This window comes from Nematolebias whitei, chromosome 14, assembly GCF_014905685.2.
Source record: "Nematolebias whitei isolate Nwh7 chromosome 14, NemWhi1, whole genome shotgun sequence".
Lineage (NCBI taxonomy): Eukaryota > Metazoa > Chordata > Actinopteri > Cyprinodontiformes > Rivulidae > Nematolebias > Nematolebias whitei.
This window is the reverse complement of record NC_056511.1, coordinates 1,707,477-1,719,893: the sequence shown is the minus strand read 5'-3', so window position 1 is coordinate 1,719,893 and position 12,417 is coordinate 1,707,477. Positions and strand designations below refer to the sequence as shown.

At 43.3% G+C, this 12,417-nt stretch overlaps 1 protein-coding gene across 1 annotated transcript in view; it reads left to right on the top strand.

Moving 5' to 3' along the window:
• The window catches only part of trappc14 (trafficking protein particle complex subunit 14), a 23,020-nt gene extending 10,751 nt beyond the window's left edge, over positions 1-12,269 (top strand). The window contains exons 4-13 of the mRNA XM_037687214.1: positions 264-393; positions 1,146-1,232; positions 2,378-2,498; positions 2,735-2,882; positions 3,263-3,345; positions 5,358-5,509; positions 7,295-7,431; positions 7,513-7,591; positions 8,932-9,046; positions 11,858-12,269. Coding sequence (XP_037543142.1) covers positions 264-393; positions 1,146-1,232; positions 2,378-2,498; positions 2,735-2,882; positions 3,263-3,345; positions 5,358-5,509; positions 7,295-7,431; positions 7,513-7,591; positions 8,932-9,046; positions 11,858-12,014 — 1,209 coding nt within the window. The 3' untranslated portion in view covers positions 12,015-12,269. The remainder of the gene's footprint in view (positions 1-263; positions 394-1,145; positions 1,233-2,377; positions 2,499-2,734; positions 2,883-3,262; positions 3,346-5,357; positions 5,510-7,294; positions 7,432-7,512; positions 7,592-8,931; positions 9,047-11,857) is intronic.
• Positions 12,270-12,417: the final 148 nt, after the last annotated feature.

Sequence of the window (12,417 nt, the reverse complement as noted above, 5' to 3'; positions counted from 1 at the left end):
AACCTCCTGTCTCGTCTGGCCCTCCTGTCTCGTCTGAACCTCCTGTCCTGTCTGAACTTTGCGGTGGACCTGTTGTTGTTCCTTCGGCTGGCCTGTGTTGATAAAGTCTTGGTGTTCCCCCCTTCCATTATACAAGCGGGGCGGGGTGCCCTGCTTGTATAATGGAAGGGGGGAACACTGAGACTTAACCAGTGAACGTTCTGGTCCAGAGGTTCTGGCTCAGTTGCAGCAGGTCTGGACAGTGTCTGTGTTTTTGGGTGCAGGTGATGGTGACGGTGTGGAAGAAGGAAGCGGAGAAGGTGGAGGTGCAGGAACTGGGGTACCTGAGCGTCCTGCAGCAGAGAGACCCATCTCACACCTTCAGACACGATCTGAACACCTTCAAAGCTCAGGGTACGACTCTTCAGCCTGGATGGGCCGAAAGACGCTCTCTGCCTCCGGCTGCTCTCAGCCACCTGCAAGAGCTCTTGGCCACGCCCACTTCTCCGCTCTGCATGCAGATCAGCTGATCAGCTGCAGCAGGAAGTTTCTCCTGCAGTGTGGGCTGCAGAAAGGTGCAGCAGATGCTAAATAATTAAAAATGATTTATTTTATATAAAAATTTGTGCTGGTCGTGCGGCTCATCCATCAGTCAGCCATCTGTGTGTCATGTCCAGTCTTACTTTGAAAAACCGCGATAGAGCGAGTCTGCGATAAACGAACCGCGAAGTATCGAGGGCCTACTGTATGTGCATGTTTAAATATGACTGTATGTGTATTTATGTGTATGGACAGTAGATATCCGTCACTGTGTGGACTGCTGAGTCTATGAGCAGGTTAGGCACGTATAAGCCTCGGCTTCAGTCTATTCCTCTTTTGGTAACTGACTGATTTACCATTTCATATTCTTTACCTTTTTTGTGATGTTTTTAATTGACCACAATAAAGATGATTTGAGACATACACTTAATGAGTCCAGATTTGAAGCAGTCAGGAGCTCAGATCTTGACCCTGCAGTACCAGGTGCAGACACAGGGGGCGGAGCTTCTCCATTTATTAACAACACTTGTTAATTACTACATTTACAATATTTTTAAACATTCACGTTTGATTGTGAGTTTCAGCTCAGAAGTGTTTGTGTTTGAAACGATCGTTCTCTCCGGCAGTGAGCACCACGCTGACCGTCCTGCCGCCGCCGACCGTTCGCTGTAAACAGATGACCGTCTCCGGGAGACACCTCGTCGTCCTCAAAGGTTCTTCATCCGTCTTCTGTTTCTGTTCAAGTGTAAAAGCAGCTCACGCTTTGTTTGGAGTTTGTGTTGAGAAGAGCAGGAATAAAACAGAAGAAGACGATTCAGTCTCCGGTGTCTGGGTCTTTATCCTTCAGGACGTAAACCTGTCTGATACTTTCACTTATTGATTGATAACCGTTATGAGTTTAGAGATCAATGTGTGAGGAACGAAGCGTTCACTCTGTTGTGATCCGTTTTTCTTCTGTACGTTGCTCGTCCCGCAGTTTTCAGCTATTTCTACAAATGGTGAAATGTTCGGCTCTTTCAGGACAGTCCTGCTCTGACTTTTGGGTTTGGTGCAACTTTAGCTGTTTGAAATATTTTAGCCTTTTCTGACATTTTTTCCTCACAAAAAATGAATTGAGCTCATTTTCCATCCTTCAGATCTTTAGCTCTGTTTACAACCTTTTACTGCTCCTTTCACATTTTGTTCTGCTTCAGCTGCTTTCAGCTTCCTGCTGCACATTTAAACTGTTCTCAGCTACTTTCAGCTGTTTTTTCAGCTGATTTGTGCTCCATTCAGATTCTTTCTACAAAGTATTAACTACAACATTTTTTGTGCTTCTTCTAACTTCTTTTGTTTCTGCTAGTTTCAGCTGTTTCTGCTATTTCAGCTATTATTTAGCTGTTTTTGTACTAATTTTAGCTTTTTCAGCTAATCCCACATTTTTCTATGCATTTCAACTTTTCCAACCTAATTCAGTAAAAATGTGCTCTCCACTTCCTTCTGGTAATTTACGATTCTTTCTGCTTTTTAAGCTACTTTTCAGCTGGGTTTTTTTTTGCTAATTTATTTTTTTCAGCTAATTTCTGCTCATTTAAACGTAATTCAGCGAGTATGTGTTTTTTCTGGTTTCTTCTGCTGACTTAGACTTGTTCTTTCATTTCAGCTACATTTTAGAAAGTTTGTTAGACAAGTTCAGCTGTTTTTCAGCAAGTTCTTCTGCAGTAAGCATTCACACTATATTTTCGCAAGAAATGCCATTTCTCTAGTTTTAGTTGTTTTACGTCTTTGATAAGTCAGCTTGTTTTCAGTTTTAATGTCTGAAACATTAAATTATGTGGAGCGTGTTCAGATTATTAATCTGGAGCTGATTCCTCCTCAGTTCTGAACGAATCGTCCCAGGAGGAGGTGAATGTTCGAGACGTTCGTATTTTACCGAACCTGAACGCCTCGTACCTTCCCATGATGCCTGACGGCTCCGTGCTGCTGGTGGACAACGTTTGGTGCGTTCACTCCTCAGACGTGGCTTCACGTTCGGTTCACGCTCCAACTCTCTTGGTTCTATGTTCTTGGTGTGGTGGCACTTCCTGTTAAGCCACCATTTTGTTTCTGATCCGAATTTGTGGTTTTGTCTCGTTAGTAAATAAAGTTTTAAATATTTCAGAAACCAGAAGTTCTGGTTTCGGATGAACCGTCTCGTTTTTATGTCTGTCGTGTTTCTGATGTTCTGACCCATCAGCCATCAGTCCGGTGAGGTCGGCATGGCGTCCTTCAGCCGCATGGACAGCCCCGCCTGCCGCCTTCCCAACATGCTCAGCGCTCTGGAGGAACACGACTTCCTGTTCCAGCTTCACCTGAACGAGACGCCGCAGGACGACTCCAACGAGGTCTGAAGGACATTTAATTGAAGTGAATTTGTTCTGCTGCATTCAGGCTTCAGTGTGACTAACGTTGCATTTGGTTTTATTTTTGAATAAATATTTGTGACACAGAGTCACTGCGGTCCTTCGTGCTGCTGTTCGGTGCGTTGTCTTGATGCTACTAGTGCTTAGTGCATTTTTATTAATGTTCCTTAGTTCATATCCTAGGTCCTATTACTGTTTTTCTTTTACATTTTAATACTTTTGTTGGATGTAACTGGGACCCTTGAACATAAAGTCGTTCCACCTCCTGTACCACATGAGGTGGAACGACAAGTGAAGAAGCTTGAATCATAAAACTGTAGGCGTGGTCGTTTTCTTATTTGTTTGGCTCCTCGTTGTCTCAGGGCCTGGAGGTTCCTCTGGTCGCTGTGCTGCAGTGGTCAACTCCCAAGATGCCTTTCACCAACTGTATCTACACCCACTACAGGTAACACCTTGACCTTTAATCTGTTTGTTCCTCTAGTCCAGGTGAAACACCTACGATCAGAACTTTTGTTAACGGGCTGTCTGAGAAAACGTTCTCATCTCATTTGGTTTTTTACAGCTTCTCTCATGAAAGACTTGGTGAAAGGTTTTTTGAGACCGGTTCATTTGTTGGGGAGTTGGAGTTTGTAGACTTTAGTTCAGCTCGTCAGCTCTAAGAGCGAAAGTTTGACTTTTCTGTCCGTTTGTGCAGATTTAGTCCTAAAATTTAAAAAGCCGAAACAGCTGGACTGAATCTGAGACCACCTCCTCTGTTGAGTGGTTTTTATTTTTGTTTGACCTACACAGCTTCAGCCCGTCTAAAACTCCTGAACCCTCTGTCGTTAACCTGCTTTACAAACCATCAGGGATAAACGTGATCAAAGCATGAATCAGGATGTCATGAAATTTATTACAAAGCTTTGAACAGCCAGACTCACAGCAAGTCACTGCATTACAAGTACAGAACTTCTCCTGCCTTGTTTTGCTCGAGTTCTGACTCATCCTGACAAACACAAACAAAGTTGTTGGTGTTTAAGAGCGTCCTGATTGCAGCCCTGCCAGCCCCCACCCTTCGTCCTGCCCAGTCATCGTCACACCAGAGGCAGAGACGTCGGGCAGTCGTGGAAAACAAGCATCTCTCAAAAGATTCCCGTGAACAAATCACAATGTAGCCAAACAAAAACACCAATCACCAACTCTTCACTGTCTTCTTACAGTCACTCTCAGGAGTGACACAAATGACCCTGATGACCCTCAGGAGTTAGACAAAGACCCTGATGACCCTCTGGAAGGAGACAAAGAACCTGATGACCCACTGGAGGGAGACAAAGAACCTGGTGACCCTCAGGAGGGAAACAAATACCCTGATGACCCTCAGGAGTTAGACAAAGACCCTGGTGACCCTCTGGAGGGAGGGAGACAAAGACCCTGATGACCCTCAGGAGGAAGACAAATACCCTGATGACCCTCAGGAGTTAGACAAAGACCCTGATGACCCTCTGGAGGGAGGGAGACAAAGACCTAGATGACCCTCTGGAGGGAGGGAGACAAAGACCCTGATGACTCTCTGGAGGGAGGGAGACAAATACCCTGATGACCCTCAGGAGAGAGACAAAGACCCTGATGACCCTCTGGAGGGAGGGAGACAAAGACTCTGATGACCCTCAGGAGGGAGACAAATACTCAGATGACCCTCAGGAGTTAGACAAAGACCCTGATGACCCACTGGAGGGAGACAAAGACCCCGATGACCCTCTGGAGGGAGGGAGACAAAGACCCTGATGACCCTCAGGAGGGAGACAAAGACCCTGATGACCCTCAGGAGGAAGACAAAGACTTGATGACCCACACGAGGGAGACAAATTGATGACCCTCAGGAGGGTGACAAAGACCCTGATGACCCTCAGGAGTGAGGGAAGGTAGATTGATCTTGATTCAGCTGCAGAAACAGAGCCTGTTATTAAGCTGTAAGGTTGAACTCCACTCTTTCTAGTTTGGAAGTGAAAAAGTTCCCTGGTTGGGAGGAGAAACGTCTTCACGTACAGAACAAACAGAAGTCCAGGTTTTTTGTTTTAAACTTCCTGGTTGTGCTTTATCCTGGATGACTGAGAGTCTACAGTCCTCTGGTGTCCAATCCAGATCCTGGAGGGTCACTCTCCTCCATGTTCTACTTGTTTCCTTGCTCCAACACACCTCATTCAACTGTTGAACCACCTCTCATGTTCTGCTTGTTCATCACCCACTGATTCATATCAGGTGTGTTGGAGCAGAGGAATCTCTAAAACATGCAGGATAGCACTCATCCAGAACCAGGACTGGACTCCCCTCTGATCTACACCAACATTCTGCAAAGTACATCTGAGCAGTTTATTAAGGAGCTAAAGCTCAGATTATTCCTGAGAAGTATCCAATGTGGCTTAAACAAACAGCTAAATGAAGCTTAAAAAGTTCTGTTCTCTTTCATCCCCCCCCCAGGCTGCCCAGTATCCGTTTGGACCGCCCGCGGTTTGTTATGACCGCCAGCTGCCCGAGCACCGTCGCAGTGAAGGAGCGCTTCAAGGTCAAATACGTTCTGCTGAACAACATGCACGACTTCCTGGCCGTCCGGCTGGTTTGGACCCCTGAAGGTTAGCCCGAGGTTCTGCTCCAGGTGTTTTATTTCTTCAGGTTTCTTCAGCAGCTGTCAGAGGGGTGAATGTTTCAGAGTAGCTGAACAGGTTTAGTCTGAAGCTGAAAGGTTTCACTCAGAAAATCAAAGTCAAACTGAGTGGATCCTGAACAGAACTGATGCTGAACCCAAACGTTCTGTTGGAACCAGAGGAGAATGTGAGGTCTATGTGAAGTTTCTGTTGATGTAATGGTTCTGGAATGAAGGCCCAGAGAATAACCCGAGCTGAAAACAAAACTAATCATCAGGATTTTTGAAGTCCAGCTTTAATTACAGCTGATCAGAACATCCTGTTTTTATTGTATTATTCATCCTGCAGGCGTAAACCTTAATTAAAAATACATTAAATCAACAAAAACCAGCAGCTCCAACTTTACTCTTTAGACTAGAGCCCGACCGATATGGAAATTATGGCTGTTGCTGATACTGATATTGAGAGGGGAAGGCTAACGCCTATAATCAATACTGTATATTGGCTGAAAATCTTTGATCTTTGTCCGCCCCCAAGAATCTAAGAAACAGCTTTTAAACCTGTTTTAACTCTTGAAGTCTTGAAACAGTCTTCCTGACGTGCGCTCACATTTTCCATCCTCCACCATTCAACAAAGTCAAGTGTGTTCGAAAATATAAATTAATCAAAGAAACTCCTTCCTGTTCATTGTTCAGTCACGTACGGTGAAGGTCTGATTAGTATCGACCACAGCAGAGTTTATTTTTCTTTGTAGAGAAGTAGATTTCAGACAAACGATACATTTCATTGAGGACACAAAGATAATGTTACTAACTGATATATTTTACCTCTACGTTACATTTATTGTCCTGGATAAAGTTTTACAAGGTAATAGCTGATGCTAGGTTAGCTAAATGTTAGCTTGCTAACTTGAGAGGCAGGTAGCTAAAGACAAGCAGGTTGGAGGATTGAAGAGAATTTATTATTGTTGGTTTATTTCACAGATCAGTTCAAATAAACTTATCATGCTCTGTTCAGTAAAATACACTACACAGTGTTGCTCCTGCTTCGGCTGCGCTGAAAGTGAAACTTAAGTGAACGGCCATGACTTGAATGTTGTCTTCATGCGCCCTCTGCTGGATACTTTGTACAATTACAGCTGGTTCCATCATTATAGGGGAAGTGTTTATATCGGTGCGTAATGGGACAATTCTCACTGTTGGAGCCTAAATATAATTTATAAATGCTGTTGCTGCTGTTACACTTGAATGTCCCCCCGTGGGACAATAAAGGCTGTTTCTATTCTATGCTACAATGGTTAACAAATGTAACTACAGTTTTGAGTTCATAGGTGATACACTGAGCTTCGTTTAAATGATAAGGTGTAGGTGTGATATTTAGTTTATTTTGTAATACAGTGATTAAAATGTAAGATTTATTCGAGGTTTGAGTTATATTATTTTTCAGTAGCAGTGTCAGATTAGGTGTTTTGAGGATTATGAGGGTGGGGGTGGTTGATTGGCAGGTAATTGGTCGTGCTGTCAGCAGTAGGTGGAGCCACACAGTTTTTTGACCTCTCCCTGTCTCTCTAGTTCCTTTTCTTTCATTTTGGACAAGTTTTGATTTTTGCAACAAAAGTAAAGTGTTGGACTTCACTAAGGACTCCGTGGGATTTTTATGATTTTTTTCAAACTGATGAACTCAGGTCAGACCTGCAGCCAGGAATGTAACTGCTGACGTACTGGAGGAAAAGTTGCACCTGAAGCCTGACCGTCTTCTTCTGACCCGGTCCAGGTCGCGGTCAGGGCGAGGACGCGGCGCTGGCGGCTGTGGTTTGTCATACGCCGCTCAACAACCTTGGCCACTGCCGCAGAGGAAGCACCCTGTCCTTCAGCGTCGCCTTCCAGATCCTCAAACCAGGACTGTACGAGGTCAGTAGGTCCTGCAGGTTCCTGTAGAACCTGACCCGATTCTACTCACCGTCCTCTTCCTGTCTCTGCTCTGTCCTCCAGCTGAGTCAACACATGAAGTTGAAGCTTCAGTTCACAGCGTCTGCTTCCACCGCCCCGCCCGACGCCCGACCGCTGTCACGTAAGAACCGACGCCATCTTTACCTGTCGCTCCAAACAGAGCTGCAGGAAGCAGTTCTGATGACAGGTCCATGGTCCTGTTGGACCCAGCTGTGTCTGAGTTCTGACCGTCCATCTGTTGAATCGAGATGAAGAGTCTGGACGTAGTCCTCTTCACTCTATACACAGCATGAAGCTGCCACCTCCGTGCCTGACAGCTGGTCTGACCGTCTCACCTCCAAATGACCTTCTGGTGTTGCTTTTAGCTTTTTAGCTAGCGCGCCTGCACTGTGCGCCGCTAGCTTAGCGCTACATCAGTGCCGACAGGTGGGGGTGTGGGCGCAGTTCGGTTCCGTCTGCTTGTATGATGGTAGGGGACACACTGGGGGGGGGAGGTGCGGGCGCACCTGTTTGAGCAGCATCAGAACATTTTGATTCTGTGTTTAATGTGAGTCACATGTTGGATCTGGAGCCGCCCCGTCGTTCAAACTGAAGCAAGCACAAAAGTTTTTCATCTTTGTTTTATTTTAGATCAGATTTAACTCAAATAAAGAAATAAACTCTGAGAGCTGAACAAGTTCAACTGAGGGAAAGTTAGAACAAAACTCCTGATAAACTTAAATGAGCTAAATCTCAATTCAACCTTTATTTCTTCAGGTTAGTGTCTTTGAGCCTCGAGGACTCGTTTACACAGAGACCTGGTTTAACAAAGAGCACGTGACGACTGCGCACGATCGTGAAAGAAAACATTGAGACAAATAAATGGAAGGAATTTTTGTTTAAACTAAAGAATTTGTATTTCTCAATACATTCAATGTGAATGCTTATTGCTGAAGAATTTTAATAAAACAGCTGAATAGTAGCTAAAGAAGCTTTAATTAGCTGAATAGTAGCTAAAGAAGCTTTAATTAGCAGGAGGAAGCAGAAAGAGCACAAGTTTGTCTAATTAGGCTGAAAGAAAAAGAAATGAGCACAAAATGTGAAATTTATCTGAAAAAAAGCAGAAATTTGTCAAAAGCAGCCGAATAGTAGCTAAAACAAGAGGAAAGAAGCTTAAATTACTAGAAGGAAGTGGGGAGAGCATGATTTTGCTGAATTAAGCTAAAAAATGTTTAAATGATTGCAAAAAATGTGGAATTAGCTGCAAAAAGCTGAAATTAGAATAAAAACAGCAATGCTGAACATTGACTAGTAGGAGAGATTTGATTAGCTTGAATTAGCTTAAACCTTAGCTTTAAGCTAAAAGTCGCTGCAGAAGACAAAAGCAGGCAGCAGCCGAAGCTGGTTTCAAAGTAAAAAGAGCTCCATGTATTTCAATGAAGAAAATATAGTAAATAAAATATTTTAAAATGTTCTCCTCAGGTAAAAACAGCCCGTCCAGCCCAGCGGTCCGGGACCTGCTGGACCGGCACCAGGCCAGTCTGGGTCGGTCTCAGTCCTTCTCGCACCAGCAGCCGTGCCGATCCCACATCATGAGGTAAACCCCAATAAATGGATCATATTCTGTTCTTTTACACATTTTTGTTTCCAAAATATCTTCATTGAATTTGTATCAGTTTCAACAAACACAGCTCAAACGTTCTGCAAGATGTAGCAGTGATGTGTTCGTGAAGCACGGAGTCTAAACCAAATTAAAGCAACTCGTATAAAATAAAAACTAAGTGCCCCTCGCAGAATCTTGATCTTGACGTAGCCCATGACAAACACGGTCTGCACGTGGAGGCGTCAAAGACCACAGCGTACGTGTCTTAGGAGAAGCATTTGTGTTTTAGGGACCACGGTGCACGCCTCCTTCAGTCCTTCTGGCATGTTCAGCTCGTTAACGAACATGACGAAGACGAGCCACTTCCTGTTTGCCCTTTAATGCAGATGTAATCTTTCGTCTAACATCTGTCGGATCCAGTGGTTGAGCAAACTTGAGTTTATAAATGTTTGTTCGTTCTTAGTGCAGTTGTGTGTTCTGGGTACAGTCCGCATGTAGTATGAATATATGCTGTCATATATTCATAGATAAAACGGATTCTTTCATTTTTCTGGACTGTATAATGACGTGCATCTGAATTTAATAAAAAATGTGGACGGAAACGTTAATTATCTTTGACTCACCAACGACAGTGGGTCATTTATTAACAGAATCAAGTTTAACACATCACACATTTACATTAATTGGCAAGAATTGAAAATAACGACAGCTTATTAATCAGTTTTACAGGAAGTAAACAATACGGCGATTGTTTTCTTACTTCCAGCGGTACCACAGACATTAACCACACGGCGGTGGTTGAAAAACTTTGCTTCAGACATTTCTAAAAATATCTGGAATGATTTCTTAGCAGAATAGAAGAGTTTAAAGATTGAAGTTTAGAGGGAGGGAGATGGTGTGTGTGAGTGAAAAGTGTTGGACAGAACGACACCCTCCATTCGACCCAGCTTTCCTCGGTACGCTCGGTAGTCAACTCGACTCATTACCTCTCTGACGATGAATCAGTGGAAGCGGAGCTCCAGCTACGCTACCGGTCCAGCGTCTCCGTAGGATGGCAGAGAACCGTCCGGAGTGGTGACACGACTTCGTCAACAACAGTTCAGCTCACGGTGGACTCACATGAGTGGAGTCCTTCAGAAGTTCCACTCAGAGGTGGAAGATGTCATAATCCCAAAAGACTCGGAAGAGCTTTGAATCATGGCTGGACTTCTGTTCTCCCAAACGACTGGAGCTGCAAAAACTCTCCACCCGACTCCAACTCGAGGTGGAACCTCTTGCAGAACTCTCCATCTACTCCAACTGGGTTGAACTAGGAAGTGCCAACATTTAAAGAGCTCTATTTCCAGTTCATTTGGGAGTTTCTGATTGGTCGATGGACCAAAACAGAGGTGTGTTTTGTGATGTAAGGTGTTATGAAAAGTCAAGGAAAAAGATTAAGATTGTTTAAGAACAGACAGAAGATATTATGAAGAACTTCAGACTTCGTGGAGTCACTTCTCCAGTATCTTGCTGTAAAAGTTAAACATGACATTTCTTTTTCAGTAAACTTGCAGTTGACCGAAACTTGAACTTTGACCAACTTACACACTTGCTCATTGAAGACAGAAAATCAGACAATGCATCATTAACCTGATTTCTTCTTTGAATGAGGATTAAAAATCGTTATTACTGTTTCACAGTTGATTTAAAAATGAGTAGTTCACTTCAACATGTAAACATTGTTTGAACTAACACAATTTGATTATCAAACATTTGTAAAATAGTAATGATAATCGAAAGTAGTCTTCTTTCACTTGATTAATTTAAGAAAGAAAGTCTCAGGATGGGTCAACCTGTATTTCTGGATTCAAATCAATGAAATGACAGTTTCTGTCCCATAAGGTGCCTAAGGTCAAGGTTTTGACATCAGGCCTAGTTCACTACACATACAAGAACAACTTTGGATCCAGTACTATTTGTTTAGAAATGATTTCCTCACTTACGTCCTTTACTTCTTCTCAAACAGCACAGTTTTGTAGAGTAGCACGGTGAGCCAGAGTCTTCTGTTTGGACATCAGGTGACTCCTTATTAAACCTGTGAAGGTCTACTGGTTTATACTGGTTTATATAAACCCACATTAACCATTTGAACTGGATCTTTTAAGACCTGTATGGGCTGCAGGCTTCTTGCCATCTTCCTCAGATAACTAACAATAAATCTTCCTTCCAGGCCTTAAGTCAAGCATCCTTCAGAAACGTCATTGATAAACTCACATGTAATACCTTTATTCAAAAAATCATTTGTCAACATTTTTTCCAAAGTTGATTTTTCCGCTCGTTATTTTGACTCGTTCTTATGAAGTTTCTGAGTTGAAGATGTTTAAAAGTCTTTCTTCTCTCAGTGAAACTCATCAGAACGTCGGAGTCTGGTCAATAGATTCTGGATTATTTGGAGTCCTTTGTCTTTCCATATTTTAAACGTTGCATCAGCTCTGCCAGCTGTAAATTATTGATTACCCCACACTGGACTAAGACAGACTGGTTCATTTAAAGGTTCTTTGCATCTCTCCATACTCTTATCGTTATTGAATTTGAATATAAATATGAGGGGACAGACAATTTGAACCCATGAGTTTCTGTGTGAGTCCAGTGGAGAATGATTAATAAACTTCACGTGCACAGCACAACACAGAGCGCTTCAAGCCTCCACGCTCATGAGGAAGGTGGAGCACGGAGTCTGGACTTCCTGTTGTTCCATGTGAAATGTATCTTCACCTTCTTTGTTTGTGAAAGTAATGTATTTTTTGAATGGTGTTGGGTCGGCAGGACGGGCAGCGCCATGGAGCGACGGGCCATCACGCCTCCTGTTGGGTCTCCGGTGGGCCGGCCCCTTTACCTGGCGCCGCAGGACAAAACACTGCTGTCGCTGGACAAGATCGCCAAGAGGGAGTGCAAAGTTCTGGTGGTGGATCCGATCAGCTAGAGAGTGACGACACACGGGACCAGAGGATTTTATCTGGACCCGCAAAGTCCACAAACTGAGCCGACAGGAGACGTTTGATCCGGATCATAAACTAATAAAAATAACAATCTGTCGCTCGTGAAGGCTTGAACAAAGATGTATTTATTGTTGAATTATTTATTATTTAATTATTGTTTACAGGTTCTGACCCGTATTAAGCTGTAGAGACACTTCCACAGAGGTTCTGTGCAATTTGTCCCAAACTTACAGAGAAAAATGTGAAGTTCTGCAGAACAGTTTATGGAAAATTAAAGAGAACTTGAAACTGCAGAGAATTGTCTCTTTTTATTAAAAAAAGTTCAGAAAAATTAAAGCTGAAGTGTTCCCTGTTGTTTTATTTAAGTGTTCCCTGTTGTTTTATTTA